Source organism: Lepidothrix coronata, unplaced genomic scaffold (assembly GCF_001604755.1).
Source record: "Lepidothrix coronata isolate B3197 unplaced genomic scaffold, Lepidothrix_coronata-1.0 Scaffold198, whole genome shotgun sequence".
Taxonomy (NCBI): domain Eukaryota; kingdom Metazoa; phylum Chordata; class Aves; order Passeriformes; family Pipridae; genus Lepidothrix; species Lepidothrix coronata.
The window spans coordinates 678,602-700,144 of record NW_016690378.1 but is presented as its reverse complement, the minus strand read 5'-3'; the positions used below and the strand labels follow the sequence as shown (position 1 = coordinate 700,144).

General features: G+C 54.9%; 1 protein-coding gene and 1 long non-coding RNA gene across 2 annotated transcripts; one reads left to right on the top strand and one right to left on the bottom strand.

Moving 5' to 3' along the window:
* Window positions 1-2,023: 2,023 nt before the first annotated feature.
* On the bottom strand, window positions 2,024-16,928 carry WNT4 (Wnt family member 4). The gene is made up of 5 exons (XM_017832045.1): window positions 16,670-16,928; window positions 5,472-5,707; window positions 3,266-3,397; window positions 2,838-2,980; window positions 2,024-2,653 (listed from the first exon to the last, which is right to left on the bottom strand). Exons 1-5 carry the CDS (start codon window positions 16,744-16,746, stop codon window positions 2,186-2,188), a joined length of 1,056 nt encoding a protein of 351 aa, XP_017687534.1. The 5' UTR covers window positions 16,747-16,928; the 3' UTR covers window positions 2,024-2,185.
* On the top strand, window positions 5,594-9,759 carry LOC108505757. Its single transcript, XR_001877588.1, has 3 exons — window positions 5,594-5,703; window positions 8,204-8,373; window positions 9,602-9,759. It is a non-coding gene; the product is annotated as an uncharacterized LOC108505757 (long non-coding RNA).
* Window positions 16,929-21,543: the final 4,615 nt, after the last annotated feature.

Below are 21,543 nucleotides of genomic sequence, written 5' to 3'. Positions count from 1 at the left end.
CCTGAGGTCTGTGACCTCCTCTGCATGAGCTGGGAAGAGGAGGAACAGTCTCTAAGGTACTTGAGGACTTGCAGCCTTGAGGGGCTAAAGAGATGGAGCCAGGAAACTTAGATCCCCTGGGGATTTAATGCTGCACCCTTGGTCAGCTGAGCCAACTGAGGGAGGCAACCCCTGCTCTGGTGGGGAGATCTCTGGTTTGCACTGAAGTGGATCAAACCAGTGTGCTCTACCTCAGGGCATCACCAGGGTGTCCCCCCCGCCACCACCCGGCACCCTTTGCTGGAGGTTTATTGGACCTGGGGCTGAGCAGGCAGGAGGGAGGCAGCTGGGGTGTGCTGGGGGGGTGCCTCGATGCAAACCTCCCTCTCCCTGCGCTGCTTCAAGTCAGTTGTCAGCAGCCGTCCAGCCGGACGATGTCTGGAGACCTTCCAGCGACCACAGGCTCTCCCCCAGCCCATCACTGCCGTGGCACAGGCGGGATTTCACATATGTCTGTGCATTCCCCCAGCCTTCCCCCTCTCAGGGAAGAAAAACAAGACTGCAGGTTTGCAGGGACCCCCTCCTCCAGCCTGGAGGGTGATGGCCACAGCTCTGGGCTTTCCTGGACCATGCAGGGAGCTCCTTCCTACGTAGGAGAGCTTGGCGATGCCACCCCATGCTGACCCCTTGCCACATCACAGGCAGATGTTCCTGTTGGCTTGAGGTGCCATTTTGAGGTTTTTCTCTGCTTGCCTTTTGCCTGTCAACTCACAGACCAGTGGGTGAGGGAGAGAGGAACCAGTTTGCTTTCCACCTCCCCTCTCAGTGCCCCTCTGCTTATTAATTCTCCAAATACTTGGTCCCACGGCCCAACAGCAAGGACTCTGCACTGACTCAGTCCCAGGCAGAGCAAAGCTGCAGTGGGTAGGACAGTGCCTTATCCTCGTGGCAGCGCTCCAGGGAGCAGGAGGGGGCAGCTGGGGCCCTGCTGCACTAAATTCGTGTGGCCAGGGCACACATGGCAGCACCCCTCTGGTTCAGTCCTTCTCTCATGCCTCCCCAAAGGCAAGACAATGATAGTGGCAGAGCACAAGCAATCCCTTCTTCCCCCAGCAGCCTCTTTCCCTCACCCCCAGCAATTGCTCCACTGTTATACTTTTGCTTTTCTCAGCATCCAACACGACAGGGTCTGTCCCCCAGAGCCCTCCCAGGTCAGGAGAACAGGCATGTGGAGGAGGAAGAGGAGACCTGTTGTGGGATGCTGGTGAGCAAGGTGGGGGCAATTATGGGACAGAGGAAAAGAAACCACTGGTATTTCCTCCCATCAGCTCCCACCTCCTAAGAGTCAGAGGATTGCAGGTACCACTGCCCTTTGCTGTTTCCAGTGGAATGAGGTGCTGGAGAAGAGAGGGGGGGAAGGGAAGAAGCATGGTGGGACCACTGCATCCTCCAACAGCCCTGGGCAACCACTGAGGAGATTCTGTAAATCAGGGTGGCCACTGGAACTGTTCCAAAATCCATCCAACACCCAAGAACTGCTCCAAAATCCATCCACTGCCCAGGAGGTCATCAGGTATCCCACAACAAGGAGGTGCAAGAGTGTCCCCATGTTCCCTTTATGAACTGATCCCCCTAGCTGGGCTCCACAGGGAACTTAAGTGTTGGGGGACAGTGCCACCCTGTCACCACCTGCCTGTCCCCTGCCATGCACCTGGGCTGTGCTCCATCCCCTCCTGAGGCTCAGCCAGGGCAGTGGTGCTCCGGGGTGCTCAGCATGTGCCTTAAACACACAAAAGTAACTGTGATGGAAGGTTTTGAACGCTGCACTACCCTCGGCTTAAACATCTCCTGTCTGCAGTGCTTTGGAGTCAGCAGGAGCCCATCCAATGGGAGCTGATATCCCACAGATCCCCAGCCAGCCCGAGAGCAAACTGGCACAGGGCACCGAGGGGCTCTGACTTCGGCAATAAATACAGCAAAGCAGACAAAACAAAATAACAATAATAAAAAAAAAAAAAAAGCCAACAGTGATCAATTTTTTTTTTTAAACTTTAAATATTTTTTTCTTTAAAATCTGTTTTTTCTCTGGGGTTTTCTGTCTCTGTAAAGAGCTGCGCTCTCCCCGCAGTGTCTGGGTCACATCCTCAGTCCTGCTCGTGGGGCAAGGGAGAAGCAGGGTCAGTAAAAGAGGTGCTCTCCGCCTGCATCACCGGCACGTGTGGATCTCCACCACCCGGTGGCAGGGTTTGCACTTGACGGAGCAGCACCAGTGGAATTTGCAGCTGCACCTTTCCACAACCTCCACTTCGTCCGTGTGAAAGCCGCGGCCGCAGCACATCAGCTCGCAGCCGTCTATGGCCTTGGAGGTCTTGTTGCACTGCCGGCCGCTGGTGCCCAGCACCCCGTTCTTGAGGTCGTGGTCACAGAAGTCGGGACTGGAGTCCAGGTAGACGAGGTCCTCGTCCGTGTGCGGCTTGAACTGGGAGTTTTTGGGCACCAGCACTTTGGTGGATCCGATCTCGCTCTGCTCGACCTCCGTGGCACCGTCAAATTTCTCCTTCAGGACGTTGCCCACTTTGCGGAAGGGGGGCATGGCTTTCCAGCACGTCTTGAACTCGCACGAGCCCGACACGCCGTGGCACTTGCATTCCACCCGCATGTTGTTCAGGATCGCCTGGAAGAACCAACACAAGGAACGAGACAGGACGGTCAGCACGGGAATGGGCAAAGCAGGGAGGGCACAAGGGATGGGGCCAGGGAGGGCTGTGCAGAAAGCACTGTTGGTGGGTATGAGCTGGTGGGATTAAACGAAGCTGCAGAGCCCAGCTGGGATGCCCAGGTTTCCCCCTGGCCATTACCTTTCTCCCTGCCTCGTTGTTGTGGAGGTTCATTAGTGCTCTGTTGGAAGAGGCCCCTTTGCTCCTCTCGCGGATGTCGACGAAGGACTGTGAGAAGGCCACGCCGTAGGCGATGTTATCGGAGCAGCCCGACCACTGGAACCCTGAGGCAGAGAGCACGGATGAGACAGGTACAGCCAGCCTGTGGTGCTTGCACTCTCCACCCCTGCTCTTTCTAAAATCCAGCTGGCCTGCCCACCTCTGGCAAGACTGCCTGGGGGATAGGGGAAGCTGAGACACACGGGCGAGACACCTTCCCCGCCCTGTGGGCTATGCTCCCAGGCTATGCCTTTTCACAGGACTCAATGTGGACTAACAAACTTTTTCCTCCTTTCTGGATGGCTCCAGAGAGTGGGTTTGAATGCCCCCCGCCCCGTTTGGACGCTCACCCTGCGGGCTGCCCCCCTGCACCGTGCGGTCACATCCACACTTGTCCAGCTCGCCGCTGCTGCAGGCGCGGGTCACGGCGAAGGCCACCCCTGCTGAAGAGATGGCATAGACGAATGCTGCCTCCCGTGTCCCTGCAACGGCACAAACCACGGTGGGAAACATTGGCAGCAAGTCCAAGGCAACGTGAGGGGGATTTCTAGGGGTGGGAGGGGGGGTCCAGCCAGGTGGCCAAAGGCCCTTGGTGGGCTGTCGCACGTGTCGCTGCTCCTCTCCCCTCCTAACGCTGGTGTGGGACGTGAATCCCCTTGAAAAGCTGGTCTGAAAGCTGGCTCTTGGCAAAATATGCTATGCAGAGCTGTCAGGCTAATCCCTTTGCTCCATCACTTCCTCCCAGGATGAGGTACCCCGTGCAGGACCCTCATCTGCCCCATCCCCAGGGACACTGTTTGCTTAGTGCTAAGCCTGGACCCAACTCAGCAGAGACCTCTCAGCACTGGGAGATGTTTTGCAGCAGTGAGGGCCCTTGCAATAGTGAAGGAGCTGGGAACTGCCCCACAACACTAAAAACATGAACGATGGACAAGTGATAACCTGGCGATGGGAGAGGCAGAGCCTGAACTGCCAATGTGGGGAGAACTCTCCAGAGCCTACATGGAGAGACTGTCTTGCCTGGTGCTCACAGGGCACCTCTGCTATGAAATCCCTCCTGCATCCAAAACAGCTGGCTGCTTCCCACATCCAGGAACACCCCCTGCAACTCCTTGCCGTCCTCTCACACAGGGTTCTGTAGCTCCCAGCACCTTCCAAACTACTGTGCAAAACCCTGCTCTGCTCCCAAACCACCTCTAGAAACCCCGCTGGTCCTCAGGGTGCAGGCCTGTCCCAGCTCTTGGTGCCACACAGTTGGGAAGAGCTCGTTTGGGAAGCTGGGGGCACCCAGGGTGTGAACACACAGTGTGTCATGGCCAGGGATCAGCTCTTGCAACACCCAAATCCCCAGTGTCCTCTGAGGCCAGCTGAGGATACAGACTCTCCATCTCTGAGCAAGGAAGGCTGGCATTTGGGGTGGTCCCTGCCTGGTGCAGAGGGAGGATGGCCTGCGAGCAGATGTCACCCCAGCTCGCCGGTCGGGCAGAGGGCAGCTACTTTGGTGGTCGCAGCCCAGACCTTGGTGGCCTCGCTGGCAGTGGCTGAGGAGGACCCAGCCAGCGTGGGGACTGAACAGCCTCCAAGTTAATCGAGGTTAATAGTAGGATCGTGTTGGTCGGTTTGTGCTGTGGCTGCCTAAAAAGAGACGACTTTTAGTTTCTGGTATTTCTGGTATTTCCAGTCCCTGAACCTTCATGAGAAGAGATCTTCACCCCTGCGTTGAGGGAGGAAAGTCAAACAAGGAGCTGGGGGTATGCTTTGGTCTAGGGGTCCTGGGATGGGAGGTGAGATGGTGCCTCAGAGACAGCACCTGAGGGGAGGCAAGGGATGCTTCCCTGATCTCCAGGGGTTTTCCCCATCGTCTCCTCACCCCAATGCTCTGGTTTGATTACAGTCCTGGGCCTCTGGGAAGCCTGGCTGCAGCTGGGACCAGAGGGGTTGGGGGCTGCCCTGGCCACATCCGCCCCGAAGGCTGGCAGCTGGCTGGTGGTGGGCGATGATGCTGCCCTTGAGGGCCCAGCTGCTGTGTGTTTTTCCTGTGCCAGGTGGCAGCAGGCTGTCCTCCTGAGGGCATTCACTGATGCTCTGCTCAAGAGTGGCCACATGCTGGCCTGGCAGCAGCCACTGCTTCACCACTGCCCAGGGAAGAGACCGAGTAAATGCAGGCATGGCTTTGTGGAGTGGAGCTCCTGGCCTCGGTAGGAGAGAGCTGAGATCCACAGGGTGATTTTAGGACCCCTGCTCAAACTTGCCCTGTACTTGTCAAAGGTCTCCTGATACCCTGGGCTGGTGCCTCCATAAAATGGGTGTGAAAAAAGGTTCAGGAGAGCTGTGGAATGGCAAGTGTCTGGATACGTTGTCCACGACACAGTGAAAAAAAGAGCCCTGCTGAAGTGCCCATCCGCCCTAAGATCCAACACTGGGCCATCCATTCCTGGCTCTCCCCAGCCACTGTTCAGGGGCGAGCAGGCAAAAAATCTGCCTGCAGCCCCCCAGACCGCTCCTGTATCTGTTCCCCCAGCAGCATCACCCCAGGCACACTCTCTCCTGACTCACCTTGTGTCACCACCTTGCCGAAGACGGGCAGGGTGTCCAGCGTGGAGCAGTTCCAGCGGCGGTTGCGGAACTGGTACTGGCACTCCTCGATGGCCAGCTGGGCTCCGCGTCGCACCGAGTCCATCACCTCCAGGTTCCTCTTGCACATCTGCACCTGGCGCTGGATCAAGCCCTTCAGCTTCTCGCAGGTCTCCTCCTCGGAGATGCTCCCCACTGAAGACAGCTTTGCCAGGTACCTGTCGTGACACCAGCACAGAGGGTTAGGGGAGCACGAGTGCGTGTTCAGCTGGGACACCCTGCCTTGCAGAAAGCAAGGGGACCAAAATTCTCACCCCCTCGTAGCTGGGACCTGCTGCCTGTGAGGGGTCACCTTAAATGTCCCATGGTGGTGGCTCTGCAGGATGCATTTTTGGCTGACAGAGAGCAAGCCCAAAGCAAAACAACCATCCCTCTGCAGCCTAGTCCCTGTCTCTCGGGGAGTCCAGCTGCTGGCTCCCCTTTGCCTCTGTTGCCTGCAAGGAAGATATTTTCAGCGTTGTCTGAATGTGCCCGGTCAGGTCTCCTGAGTACCGGCACATCCAAGTGCTACTAGGAAAAGCCAGAGGTCTCCAAAGTCAGCCAAAACAAGCAGGACAGGCACTTGGCTGCCAGCTCCATCTGCCACACTGCTCCCACAGCATGGCTGTGTGCTCATCACCGGCAAACATCGCTCTCCAAACCACTTCCCTCCTGGAGCCTGCTTTTAGCTGCCCCAGCCCCCAGCAGGCAAGGATGGCCTCTGGGAGCTGCCAGGTTTCCTTTCACTTGGGATTCAAGCAGGGCTTGAAGTGGGGAAGAGAGAATCAGGAGCCTGCAGGGGCAAAATTTCACAGGCTGGGCACCTCTCCCATGAGCCCAGCTCATGAACAGGGCCATGAGGTCTTTGCTGACCTGGAAAAGACTGGCCCTGTGTGGAAGGGACCATGTGCTCTGCTTTCCATAGCCCCATCCTCAGCAGAAGGAGTCACAGAGCTGCTGTCAGCATTAGGGGGATGAGGGAGCTTATCCTCTAGGGGCAAGCACCTGGAAAGCTTTCAGCATCTTCTCTCCCAGCGTGTGTCCCTGCTGCACATCCCAGTAACCCAACCCACCACCCCCTGCTGGGTTGGGGGCACAATGTCCATGCTTGCCCATTTCCCAGCTCTGGATCACAGAAAGAGCTTAAGAGAGACCCAGTCTGATTATCCCCAGGCTGTGGGATAATCCAAGATACTCTACAGCTATTAATACCTGTGCTGGCAGGTGGGTGTAAGAGACTCCCTCTGTCTCGTGGCTGCTGGCAGTTGCCTCAGGTGGCACTACCGTGGTGAAAACCTGACCTGCCATGGACAAGGAGGGTCCCCTGCATGGGACAGACACATAACTCACACTTGCACCTCCCCACTGGCCACACCGAGCTTCAGCGTCCTCGGGAATCGCCAGCGCTGGCTCACGCTGCTGCCTCGTCTGCACCAAGAGATGCAAGTACCAGGGGGAGGCTGTTTGGAAACCTCATTCCTTGACTCTGCATTTCCCAGCCCTACAGAGCTTGTGGGTTTTTTCTGTTTGCTTGGTTTTTTTTCCCTCCTCCTCCAGAGTTGCGACATCCTGCTAAGGATTTTTCCTTTGAAGCCCTGCTCGCCTCCGAGAAGTGACTGTGCAAAAGTGGCTCCTGCTCCCTGCCTGTTCCCATTTGTCCCAGGAGCCAGATCTGCTGACTTCAGCCACAAAATCAAGTTGTCACAGCCTCTTCCTCCCATTAACCCTGCCAGTCTGCCCCAGGAGGAGAGAACAGGATTTTCTCTTCTGTGCATCAGCAGAATTATTCACCAGCTTGGTTTCATGCTCACAACTGGGGGGCCGTGGGAGCCAGGGAGAAAGCTGTCTTGGCTTGTGGTGTCCATGGGGAGTCTGCATGGCGAGATGTCAAAAGCATTCAGCTTTCCCTGTGCATGATCACTGGAGGCAATGCTTCTCTGACAGTGGGAAGCAGCAGGCTGCTTTCAGAGCCAAGTGCTTTTCTAGCCTTTATACCAGCCAGGCATCTTTGCCCAAGGCTTCCTGCTCCTCCAAGGGCACAGCCCTGTTTGCAGAGGACAGGACCTGATGCACGTGGGTGGCTTCAAAAACCCACCATGGCCAAACCCGGGGCTGCTCCCAAACCTTTCTGCTCCCACGCCATGCAGTGAGTGTCCCTGTCCCTGTGCTGCAGTCCCAGACATGGAGTGCAACAACTGCTGCTCTCACATCTTGCTGCACTTGGCTGACCCGGAGTGAAGGCACCAAACTACCTCTGGGAGCTTTGAGGAGTTGGATGCTGAGCACACACACGGAGTGCCTGTAACAGCTCTATCCCCTCTATCCCCTCCCAGGTCCAGCCATCATTCCAGTTTGGGCATGGGGAAGCTGACACACACCAGAGCAGTGAGATTCATCCCAGGACAGTTGGTTGATCAGTTTTGAGCCTGGAAGCCAAGAAAAATCAGATTCTATCTCCAGTCCCGATTTGGCTTCCCCCATGCCAGCAACTCATTTATCATGCCAGGGAACCAGCTCCTGCAAACCCACAAGGCTGGTCCTGTGGATGAGTTAGTGCCTGCTCTGACTGCAGGCACCTTGGCAGGAGAGTGCTTTGCTGCAGGTGTAGCAGCCACATTAATGTCAGCTCTGCTCAGGCCGGGGCATCATCTCATTTTCTAATATGTATTTCTCAGCTCGAGATTCTCCAGGCAAACGTGGATCAATAAATTCAAAGCATGAATGAAGAAAAGCGCGACAAGAGCCTTTCAAGCTTTTCCAAGGAGATGCACCTGATAAGGTGCCTCCCCAGCCCGCATTTAATGCTGTTTGGGATGATAAAACAAAGGCCGAGGATGCTTCAAAGGTAGGTACAGCTCTCCAAGAACAGGTCTGGTAATTTGTTTTGCAAGGCAGGCAAATGAGATGAAACTATCCAGAACGGGGCTCTGGCCTCTTTCCCCCCTGACAGGTCCTCTGTGTCTCATCATCCCTCCTCAGCCCGTGCTTGCTGTGGGGATGGAGGTAACTGTGCCTAAAATGCTGTGCCCCGTCACAATCCCAGCTTGTTAGCAGTCCATGAGAACCATCACTGCTTTCCAAAAGACACGTCTTCTGGAAAGGGAGGAAGCTCCAGGATCCAGAGGTTGAGGCAAGGATGTAAGGCAGGATCTTTGCTGAAGGACCTCAGCTTTGAGGCTCTCCCACTGTGTCTCTCCACACCACATTCAGGGGCACCGGACAGACCATCCCCTTTCCCTGCTCTGGGGCAGATAAGGAGCGAGACAGGAGATGGAAAACATGCTCTGCCCTCACCAGCACTCAGAGACACTTCCACCCCACAGCTCATGGAACACTTCTCAGAGCTGTGGAGCCCAAGCAAGGCATCAAACCCATCCTCAGCATCCCACAGTCCCCATGGAAACGTGGCTCTGGCACTCTGCCTCGTCCTTAACAAGAACTTTGCTTCAAACTTTGTTTTCCTGGGCTGAGGTGGTAGAAACCACAGACAAAGCCTTCATCTACCTGCTTGGAGAGCCACAGGCTCAGTAGGAGCAACAAAGCAAACAGTTCTTGCCCTCTGCGAGGAGGTCTCAGTGCAGATCTCCACTGTGATATCACATCTTGATTGCTGTGCAGAGCTTAAGGCTCACATGCAGCCTCAAAACAGCCCTGCTTGTGGAAAAAAACCCACCCAAATAATGGAATACTTTCTTCCTTTTCTAAGATTGGGCAAAGAACGTTTCAAGGGGTGAGCTGCTGCCCACAACGTTTGTTCAAGTTCTGTCTTCTTGCTTCATCATGGCCTTTATGTTTCTTTTCTCCTGCCTTTAAATCTAGGCAAGTCACTTGCAGAACAAGATCCCTCTTAATAAGCCACTCATGTAAGACAAAACTGACAGAAAGCCCCCTTTTTTTTTTTATCTTCCACAGTATTGAGATCAGGATCGAAGCCCCATCATTTAAGCAGCTGCAATTAATCCACCCTGCAAGATGGCAAATAAGTAAACCTGAAATCCAGGAAGATCTGGAAAGATGGTGGGGGGGAACGTCAGGAAGGCCTGCTTAAATAAAAAATTATGATTATATTTCAGGAGGAAGAATAATTGCTGGAATGACAAGGAGACCTTGAAAGAGCCACAGCGGTTGGCAGACAAAGCCAGGAGGTGAGGGGTGGAGATTGCCTGCCATGGGAAGGTGTGGAAATTCCAGTCATGGACAAATTCTTAATAGAGGCATGTCAGGGAAGATGCAGCAGATGTCTTGGAGAAAGCAGAGATCTCCTGTGTTCCTTTTATTAAAACAAATAAGTTTCAAGTGTGCAAACTCTTTGCATTGTCTCATTTGGGGAATATTTCCCTGAAGATGAGAACAGTCAGATCCAGGTTGGTGGCATCCCTGACAAACCATTCAACAGATGTTCAGAAGTCAGGTAAGCTCAGAAGCTTCACCCTGCTCAGCAAACACTGGGCCTTCCCAACCAAGGCCAGAAAAGGCTTATCCAAGTCTTAAATTGCAAAGATGCCTCAGCTGTCTGAGAGGCAGCAAACAGCCCCCTGCTCATGGAGGGGTCAGCAAGAGCATCTCTTTCCCTCCTGAGGCTGCAGGGACAGTCAGCAGTGACTTGGGGTTGTGCTGAGGATTGAGGCTGCTTGTGTGCAGGCAGGTTTCTTCTGGGGAGGAACAAAAGGGTTGTTTAGGATGTGAAAAACTCATGGAACAACGCCATGCATCCCTGCACGCATCTATCTAGGCAGACAGATGGATGCATGCAGGGAGAGGCACTGACCAGTGTTGTGGCTCCTTGCAAGGAGCCATCCTGCAGCTATGGAGAAATGGATAATCTTTTCCTTTGGATAATCTTTCCCTTGTTGCTTTCCCCTTCCAAGGGGGGGGGTGAAGCCATGGAGAGATGTCCCAGGGTTGGCAGTCAAACGATGCAGGCAGGCCAGAGAGCCCCTACAGGGCTTAGTGCTACTCTCCCTGTGCCAACAGGGCCAGGCTGGTAGGGACCACCATGTCCTTGGAATGGTTCCACAAGTCTGCCAGCTTGGGCAGCTCCTGTCAGAATTTGCTTGAGACCTGCAAGGTTGGCCTTGTCCAGCTGCTGGCTCTGCAGCAGGACTTGTTCCTCCCAGGGACTGGGCATCCCCCTCCTGGGATTAGATATCCTGCCTCTCTATCCCTTCTAAGTGCAAATCATGATTGACAAAGTCATCCTCTGAGAGCCTGTCTGGTCTCTTCCCTGGAAGAAACACAGCTCTCTGTCTCAGTCCTTCCTGTCACAGTTAAGGCACCATCTCTTGGCTGAAAGCTGCTTTTCACACCTACTCTCCACCTCCAATTAAGAGCTGCCAAAACAGTCTCCCAGGAGGAGGCACTGCTATGCTCACCATTATGTGCCTACAGCCCCACTGTCTCAGCTCAAGGGTGAGCCTGCACCTCCAGTCCTGTCCCCCCCTCCTTGGACCCTGCACCTAACACCGGGTGCACCCAGCAAACACCCACCTACCCGTGCAATATCTCCACTTTGTAATGGGGAAGAGCAGGGTGGAAGCCAGGAAGAGCAGGGTGGAAGCTGGGAAGAGCAGGGTGGAAGCTGGGAAGAGCAGGGTGGAAGCTGGGAAGAGCTTAAGCAGCATCCACTTAGGCAATCTGCTTTGAATGTGAAGGAAACATCCTTTACTACATCTTCCTTTACAAGTCAGCAGAAGCTACTCCTGGGCTCAGGTACAACAGCAATGCCTTGCTGCAAGAGGAGGCAAGTGCAGGCCACCAGGCCAAGCTCTGTGGGAATTCCCCTCCTGCAGCACTCCAGGCTAGAGCTGGTTGGAGAAAATCTGATGAGTTTTAAGTTTTTTATCACAATTTGCAAACACATGGCGAGAGAAGCCTTCTGCAGGATTAGTTTGATCTCGCCCAACTTGCAACAGACCCCAGGCTGCTCTCCATCGGCCAAGAGATTCAATCATCTTTTCCCCCCCAAGTAATTTCATGAAAGCACAATACTGGCTCCAGTTCTGCTGAGCCAGCCAGATCCTGCACAACACCTTCCTGGCTGCAAAGTGCAGCAGCCCACGGCAGCAGGTCCTACAGAGCCTGGAGGATGCTGCTGGGGGTCACTCACGGGTGTGTGGGGGTGGGTGAGACAGAGGTTACCTGCACCAGGCACCCAGAGCAGAGTCTGCCATCTGAGCAGCCTCGGGTGACTGACAGTTTTGTGGATGCAAAAGGCTTTAAGAAAAAAAAAAAAATCATCAAGTATTGTAAGAACCAGTGTCACTGCACTCGTAAGGAAACACAGAAGAACCTCCTGGAAACTGTTAACCTAAGGACTGCTCAGCAATTTCATAATTTCAAGAAAGTGGCTGTAATACACTTCTCTCCATCCACAAGGATGAATTAACTGGGAGGACAGCAGCTCTCAGCAGAGCAACATAAACTTTTTCTTTGCTTCAATGCAGAAGTCCAGTTCTGATTCATGGAGTCATAGAAAACCATTGCAAAAAAACCCCTGCCTTCCTGTTGTTCATATTTGGAGCTGATCCAGTTGGGCACAACCTGGGGTGCAGAGTGGTTTTATCTCCCTCATGTCCATCCTCCCTAGAATAAGGCTCTGCTGTGAAAGACTGAGGTTTTATTTGAGGCTTTCTTCGGAAAGGACAGAAATGTCCATCACCACTGAGGACCCAGAGAGCAGAGAGCTCTCCTCCACTCTGACAGACGCAGCCCTGAAGGGTGTTTGCCAGACAGGACCAGTGCTCAGAGATAAGCCCAACTGGTTGGAAGCCCAGTGCCAGGATTGGCAGAGGCTTCCTGCCTCTGCAGGGTACAACCCATAGCCAGTCCATTTCTGTTGCTAAGCTAAAATTAGCTGGCTCTGTCAAGAGTGGCAAGACTTGCAAATAAATAAGAATTAAAATATATTTCCAGTGGAGGCTGATGTTTTCACTCTCCCACCCCACTGCCTTGGGAATGGGTGTCGTGGGTTCATGCACTGACCTCATGGACCTCCCAGGATCCCCAGAGCAATGCAAAGGAGCCCCGGGCACCCCAGCAGTGGAGAGCCACTCGTCTGACCCACAGCATCCTTCAAAGCAAGCAAATTCCTCATCAAACCCGAATGCTGTGACCCACCATCCCAGCTGCTGGAACACATGTGACTGGGGAACCTTCCTGACACTGTCCTCACAGCAAAAACCAAGAGCACAGAGAGGGAAAGCCCTGGAGGCACCTGCCAAACCTGCACAGCATCCAACGGGAAAATGCTGGACCGGTTCCTCGCCAGGTGGAAGGTGGGAGGGTCGCAACGACAATGCAAAGAATCTTGTACAAAATCACCTGAAACAACTGAAGTCTGGTTTAAAACCAGAAGGATACAAATGTGGGACCCAGGCATGCTTCCTCCCAAATCTTTTACGTTGCACAGTGACCCAAACAGGCACAAAGGAGCATTCGGGCTGCTCTTGCAACATCCCCGCTGCAAAGCTGGCAGGGACGAGCACGGAGAATTGGGCCCTGTGTTTGCAAAGCACCTTGTGATGCTCGGATGAAAGGGGGCCAGGAAAATCCAAACTCCTTTTATGCCTTCCTCCCCAACCCTTGAAAGTGGTTAGGCAGCAGCTGCTTAGCCAGCCTTGTTTGAACACTCACAACTTCAAACTTTCCCAGAGAGCTCAAATTAATTTTTTTTTAAGGGTTTAAAAGCCCATCCGTGATCCTGGCCCTCTAAGCCAAGTCCCAAGCTCAGATGGCAGTTTTAAACCGCTGTAAATAGGGGGTAGACGGAGCTGCTGGTGGCACACCCTGCTCTGCAGTGGCATAACCACATCTCAGACCATCCATGTCCAATATGGAGAGCCTCCTCCACAGCCAGTTTTAGCTGCAAGAGGCTGTAATTATTCCCAGATAGTTTGATAACCAGGGATCTCACCCTTAAAGGATCCCTGCCCTGTTTTATCTGATGTTTTCTGGGGCACAGGACTGGACCCTTATCATTCAAATTCCCTAAACAGCTACAGATCACGGCAGCCCAAGTGCCTTATGCAGTTAAGTAGATGCTTACATCCACACCCCACTTTGCACATTTTCTAGTTCACCTCTTCAGGTGGACTTCTCTCCCTCCAAAATAGGTAAATAAATGAATAACTAAGTAAACCTCTGTCACTGAAACCAGAGCCCTGCACTCCCATGCCAGCTGTGGAGAGATGCTTGATTGGCTGAAACTCTCTACAAAATATCCCCAGCATTCAGGATGGGTTTGGAGCACCGAGAGGACTTGCATCCAAATTCAATCACATCACTGCAAGTGCAGGTTCAAGAGCTGGATTGAGTCTGTGAAATGCAAGTTGCTTTGGAAAGTAACTCGGCTGCTTCCCCTGTATAAAGCAAACTTCTCCACAGATAAAGCAGAAGGACCTTCCCGTGCACAGCAAGATGTAAAAGGCCCTTCATTTAATTTTACAACTTGTGCCTGAAGAGGCAGGAGGCAAAAGTTTAAAACTATCTGAGCCTTCAAAGGCAGGAGGAAGAACAAGCCTAAGGCTTTCATGAAAAGGGGGAATAGAGCATCTCTTCAGATTTGGAGAACAGAGGTTTTTCTAGATAGGCAACAAGCCAAGCAGCAACTCCCCAGACTCAAGACGCTGAGAAAGCACACCTGAGGTTTGCTTCCTAACCAAGGAGAAAGTAGCTTGGTCTGTATAATGAAAAGATTTGGCAAAATCCCTTCCAGCACAATGACTGATCCCTCTGAGCAATCCCTACACGGTCTCCTTTTTATACAGGATGGGGCAGCTCAGCATGGCCAAAACGAGCCCTTTCCCCACAAAGCCGGGCTTACAGAAACCCTTCAGCTCAGGCGTTGCAAGCAGCATCTCTCCAAAGCGCTGGGAGAATGCGAGTCTGGACAGGTCGAAAGAAGCTTTAGGGGGAGGGAAGAAAAAAAAAAAAAGAAGTCACGACTGAGCTTAATCACTAATCCAGCAGGTTTCTGGAAAAGCAAACTTCACAGGACTGCCACTCAGCGCACACACCTCTGTGCAGAGCTATGCGAGGCTGGATCCGTCCCGTGTGCTGGGCGCAAGCTGGCAGCGCCCAGGGGTAACGCCGAGCATGCCGAGCCCACATGCGTCAAGACATACGAGGCACACTCATTCCTCGAATATCTGATAACTCCTGGGATCCTTCTAACTCTGTTTATTGCCTCCGGCAGCCTTTGTTTCTGATGTGAGAAGATAAACAATGGGAATTGTCTTAATCCTAAAGGCAAAGAATAAAAAGCACTGAGCGGGGGAAGATCCTTTTATCATGATACATTTGCAACATCAAAAAAAGCTGACCCCCTTCCTTTCAGACGCACTGAAATGTATCTGCTTTTCCTCCCCTGTTGGCAGGAATGAGCCCTCCGCTCTGTGCCGCCAAGCCCCCCGCGCCCACCCTTGCTCCGCCAGCACGGACGGCTGCACACAGCCCTCCCCGGCTATTGCGGCGAACCTCTCCTTCGCCTCGCTTCCCAAATCCGATCCCAGCTGCGTGCGGCGCCGGGGATCGGGGGGGGTCCCACCTCTGCGCATCCGTGCGGGGCAGCTTGTTGACCTCGCTTAAGAAATCCCCCTTTCCCCCCGTGCCCGTCCCAGGGCAGCCGAGGCTGCCCCGCGCCAGAGACCTGCCATTATCCCCCAGGGCTTCCTCAACGGGACCTTCTCCCTGCAGGAAAAACACTCCCACAGTTCCCAATATACCTTCACCAGAAGCATGACAGCTTAAAAGACCACCTTGATAGCGGGCTATGATCCACCCACCACTTGCCGGAGACGCGTGGAGCGCAAGTCGCTCCATCTGGCAAAGGAGGAGGGGAGGACTAAGCACTAACGCATCCCAGACAGCTACCGCCGGGCGAGCACCTTTTCCCACAGGCAGGACACTCGGGGAATGTGACCCGGCGCTTTCCCCAGGCATAGGGAACATCCTCCAAAACGCACCCCCGTCCCACAGCCTCCAGCGAGACGAAATCTAAAGGCAGGAGAGATGGGAGCCGTATCTGGGATGCAGAGAGGACCCCTCGCACGGAGAACATGTTTGTGGGACCGTGGCCACCCCGGGCACAGGTGTTGGGAGAGGCACAAGCCACTCAGGATGTTTCATGCCGACAGCCCCAGGGACTCCCTGCCCGGCCGTGGGGTACCTGCCTTCGCCGGCAGAAACCCAGGGAGGGGAGATGGAGGCGGCCCGTGCTCCCAGCCACAGAGCGGGTCTGCCGGGTGCGGGCACGGGAATCTGTTCCCGTCAGCCGGCGACGCTCGGAGCAGGGGAAGCACCAACTCCCACCAGAGCAGATTTATTAGGAGGAACCGGCGCCTTCGTTCAAAGTTAGGTGGGAAAGTCCTGCCATGTTCCATCCCCTCTGGCCTGGGCGGAGGGAGTGGGGGGGTCTCTCCAGAAAACAGTCCCACCGCCTTGGCAAACACGTAGGAATTTTCCAGAACGATTTCCGCCCCTGTTTACCTTACACATTATTTCAGTGTTTGTTCAGCGGGTTCCCGATGTCATCGGGCTCCTCTGCGGTGTGCAACAGCCCTCCGGCACCCGTCCTCCTGCCGGGAACGGCGGGCCGAGGCGTGGGCAGCCCTGCTCGCTGCAGATCCCCGGGGCCGGCACGCTCGGCCGCCCCAGCCCTGCCAAATCCTCCCCTGGACCGCTGGCCCTCGCGTGGCACCTCGCCAACCCCCAGGCCCCGCTCCGACCCTATGCCCCGACCTCCGCCCGCCCCTGGCGTGGTCAGGATCCATAACTTAAGGACAAAAACAGGGGGACGGGGTTCGACAACCAGCCCCTGTCCCACCAGCCGCGATAACACGCCGTCACCGAGCGGCTGGGGAGGGTCGGCATCCCCCGCCGCCCACCTGCCTGGGGATGAGGGCTGCGACCCCACCGCCACCGCGCCGAGGGTCAGCGGGGACAGCGGGGACCGGCGCGATGGGGACGGGCGCCCGATGCCGGGGACCGAGGAGCATCGCTGCCGGGGGGGGGGGGGGTCGCGCCCCGATGCTCCCCGACCCCGCCGCACCTGCTCCGCACCCCCGGGGGGCTACCAACAAGTGGCGGCGTGTCCGCGGGTCTCTCCCACCCCCCCCCTTCCTCCTCGTCCCGTGGCTACTCACAGCCAGTTGCTGGCGTTGGCCGAGAAGGTGGCGAGGATGATGAGCAGCAAGGAGCGCAGGGAATACTCCGGGCTCATCCTGGAGGGCAGGCGGGGAAGAGACCGCGCGGAGCCGGCGGCGGCAGCGCCCCCGGCCCACCCCAGCCCGGCCCGCCCCGCCGCCCCCTGCCCGGGGCAGCCGCCGCCAAGGTGGGCGCGGGCAGGAGCGGCGGGCGCTGCCCGGTTGCTGAGCCCGCGGCGGCCGCCGAGCCCGACTGTCAGCGCGGCCGGCCCGTCCCGGGATGGAGCGGCGGGGCCGGGGGCGGGCCGGGGGCGTGGGCACACCCGGGGGCCGCCCNGGGCCGGGGGCGTGGGCACACCCGGGGGCCGCCCCGGCCCCGCCGCTCCCTGGGCGGGACCCGCTGCCGGGGACACCCCCGGGGGCGGGCCGGCGGCGGGGAGGGCACCGGGGGGGCTCTGACGGCAGAGGGGGCACCGGGAGCTCCTCCGGCGACGTGGGGGATCCTCCGGGAACCCCCCGCCTTGCTGCCGCCCCCTCCGTGTGGGGTTCGGTGGGTGCGGGGGGAGAGACGGGGGAATCCCGGAGAGGGGAGGGCGCAGGTTCCCTCCGCATTGTTGGGGTAATTTCCTGGCGGCTGTGAAGGAGCAGAGCATGAGATGTGCCTGTTGCTGGGAGCAGCCTTTGGCATTGCCCAGGCTGCCTTCCCTCAAACAACCACCCCTTCGACCGGGCGCGATTTCCCAGATCCCGGTTTCTGAGGATTCCCTGTAAATGCCGGATTTTGGCATTCGAAAATTCGAAACCAAGGAAGGGGATCTGGGGGAATTCTATCTGGAGGTATCTGGGAGTTTTATCAGGGGAATAGCATCTGAAGACAGAGCAGGGATGAGTTTCAAACCCCCTTGGCATCTCAGCAGGGCTGTCCCATGAGCTGCAGTGGCTGGTGATGGGCTCTGGGCTACACAGGTGGAGGGTGATGCTGGACCAGATATCAAGGCTTAAATTCACCTCTGAGGTTGTCTGGAAAGGTCAACTCCTGGGAAACCCCAGGAGCTCCCAGCAGCATGGCTTACCCACCCTGAGGCCAAGAGGTGTGGTGGGGATCCCTATCTCTGCTCCATCCACTGTTCCTCCATCTATCCACATGGGCACAAATGTCTTAATTTAAAGCCAGGAGCAACATGAGATGGCTGCTTGGTGTGAAATCGAAGATCCCAGGCAACCAACCACCGTGCACCAAATCTCCTCCTGCCAATGTTGTTAGTTAGGTCCATTACTAAAACCTCGTGCTACCATCTCTAAAATCTTGCCAAGCTGGTTTGGAGCTATTCAAAATTCCCTTTGTCTTTTCAACTCCATTTTCCTGTTCCCTGTGTAGCCGGGACGCACTTATTCAAAGCACAGCAACTTGCACTGGGCTGCACACATGCCTGTCTAAGTGTATTACACCTACTTTAAAATCTCTGCATTAGTTCCCTGTCAAAGCGAGGATTTAATTTCAAAGTGCTTTGACTTATATTCCAGCTCCTGACAGGCAGCAGCCCACCCTCACCTAGTCATTCATCTGGCTTTCATGTCCTCGCTGATTATCCCGGGTGAAAGCGGGATGCTGGCTGCTCTGCTGGTGAATTGGAGGTTGTTGCTGTGAGCCCCGACTGGGTAATTCAGTGCAACTGGAGCTGATTAATCTGGCTCATCGTTGGAGACAAAGCCGAGGCCTTCCTCTGGCTTCTAATCGCTCTGGGTGTTGAGTGAAGTCGTCAGGAAGGCAAGAGCTAATTGAGAGGCTAAGGGGAATGAGAGGTTAGAGGGCTGTGGCTGGCTGGCCAGAGCCACGTGGGTCCATGGGAATATCGTATTTTTGGGCCTCTCGTGTGTTATTCCCCCCCCCAAGAAGAAACACCAGAGAGTTCAACAAAAGCCAGAAGGGTGGACATGGACCCTGGCTGTCATGGATGTCTGCAGCCCATGGAGTATCCCTGGCTCAGATGCTCCTGGTGCCACGGCTGGCAATGCTGCAGGCAGGCTCAGGCCACCTTGCAGCTCTTTTGGGATAGCTGTGGTGGCAGGATGGTGCAGTGGGTGCCTGACATGAGCTGGAAGTCCTCTGGACACCTCTCCTGGCCCGGGTGAGGAGTCGTAGAGCACGTCCACCTGCTTCAGCAGCTTCAAGCCATGTCTCTGGTGGGGTGGGGGCAGGACCATCCTGACTTGCCCACTAGGCCATTGCAGCAGTCGCAGTGTGGGATCACGTCCACAGGATCCACTGGAACTGGAGTGTCCATGGAGTGATGGGTGGGACCCCCACGCCAGAGGGGAGGCAGATGCAGACACATCTGGAGTGAGTCACCCTGAAGGGAAGGGCAGTGTGAGCTGCCTGCAGGGCTGATAACAGTACAGCAGGGCAGGAGGGTGTTTATTTTATAGTCTGTCTGGTGCAGGATATGATGAGTGTGAACAGACAGAACATGGAAATGGGCACTCACTGCAAGGGGGGGTGTGTCCCTTGACCTTTTCAGTGATGCCCATGAAACACTGCTCAGTCATTACCTGCAGCTTTCTGCTACCCGGGTTCTTTTGGCCTCTGATTCAGAAGATGCCAGGGTGCTTTGAAAACCTCAAAGCCCAGCTCCTTTGGAAGGGAGGAAGGCCCAAATCCAGGGGAGCATTTAAGGGAGGTACCAGATCTCCTGGCCTATGCATTGCTGCAGAGTATCCAGCCCAGCAGGGCCATCCTGTGCCCCCCTCTCAGGACAGCAGCCAGTGGCAAAGGTCCCTTGTCACCCCTAGTGTAGGATCTCAGTGCCTGCTGACCACCCCAGTGCTGCAGGGCATTGCTCTTTGTTGCTGCTTGTGTGTTGCTTTAATGAACATCAAACCCCCGTTAGACAAGGAGGCTCCCTTTGATGTGTAAATATTTCATCGGATGGGAAGAGGAATGAAATGCACCTGAGGAGTGTTTCATAGGCTTGTCCCGGTGCATCTCCACTCAAAGGCTGCAGAGAAATCACCATCACCACATCACAGCGAGGAAAAGACCCAACAGTGGTAGCAGGAAAGGAGTTTCCAACTCTGAGCCCAGTGTGAAAGAACAGAGCATGAAAAGGTCCGTGCAAAGGTGTAATCCTGACCCTGAATTTAAGTGATGTAAATACAAACTACTGTAAAGAGTAAGTGCAGGCAGGTAGCACTCCTGCCCAGCTTCTGGACATGACTGGTGCTATCAGTCACAGAGGTTGGGGTAGACATTTTACAGGTTCTTTTCAACTTTCTGATGCCCCCGGGGCTTACCAAGTGGGATTGAAAGTGGGGTAGTTCTGCAGTCTGGAGGATGGTCTCAGCCATGCACTGGGGAGAAGAGCTGTGAGAAAAAGAGAGGGAGAGCTCGTGGGTGAATCTGAGGCTGTGGGGATTGACTCTGAATAGAAATAAATTCTGTTTTGAATTTAATGGAACATAAATATCGGACACTTAGCAACAGTACATGTATTAATCCTGTTCTGGAGAAAGGAGAAGCTGTTCTGGGAGCCTCCATGCTAGAAAACACAGGGCAATTGTACTCCTTTATAGAAACCTGTGGTTTTTCTGATGAAATTTATTTCAAACTATCCAAACATTTCCAAGCGGTGCTGATGACTGCTCAGAGCAGGGGCTGTATAGGAGCACGGTTCACAGACAGAAGCAGCTTTGCAAAGATGAAAATTGCTCTGACAAAAGAACTGTGTCCAGTCCATTACAAACAGAGAGTGAGCAGTTGCTGTAACCCTGTGCTCACCTGGGCAGCTCAACACAGCACAAGAGCCACTGGGACATCAAGGCTGGCCTTTTTCAGCTGCAGCAGGACGCCTTTAGCTCTGTGTGGATTGCAGAGCCTGCTTGGGAATGTGCCTTTATTTGTGAGCCTTCAGGAGCAGATGTTCAGTTCTAACAAATCTGCTGTGGCATCACCTGAAATCTGGCACTGAGGCTGGAAACAGTCACTCCTCCAAGTTTGTTGTCAAGTAGGTCACTGAAAAAAATACGGAGTGGCTTGGGATGTAGGGACTTTCGTTTTGGATGTTGTCTTTGAACACACCACGAACATTTTTCCCGGAAAAATGAGCATCTATGGTGAATTTGTGGGTGCTCTCCATGAGGGGAGTTAAGAGCATCTTTAAATATCATGAATGCTTTGGTTTGAATTGCAGAAAGAGCCAATTTTTCCACCAGCCAGATGGATCCTTTTTCAAAGGTCTGTGAATGAATTGCCCCCCTGGCTTGTACTTCTTCAGAGGAGATTGTTATCAGGAGGCTCTGGTGTTTAAAATGTGTCACAACTGACTTCACTGCTCACCCAGGTGCCATCCACACCAAGAATTCTGTAGCACTGCTGAAACAAATCTTGATCCAGGTGCTGGACAAGTGGTCATAGATGGCAGTGCACGTGCAGCCAGGCGGCATTGGAGTGACAGCCAGCGACTCCAACCTTTGCCCTACTCATCCTGCCTGGGGAAATGATGAGACTGCAGGCTGCTTGGATACATAACACCCCCATCCACTCCTTTGCAGTGCTTATTGTACCTCCACACATTCAGGAGCACTGAGACTTCATCCCCTGCCATGGGAGCTGCTGGGAGCCGTGCCCAGCTGAGCAGAGTGGGAGGAAGGATGGAGGCCACCAGGATTGCAAAAGGTCTTCCAGGCTGGTGATGGCCAGGAGAGGACTGGGCAGGGGTGAACACCTTGGATTACTGATGACTTGTGGTGGTGTCATCCTCAGCTTATCTTCACATTCAGCATGTTGCAGATCATGGAATCCCAGACTGATTTGGGCTGGAAGGGGCCTTAAAGATCATCTTGGTCCACCCCCTGCCATGGGCAGGGACACCTTCCAC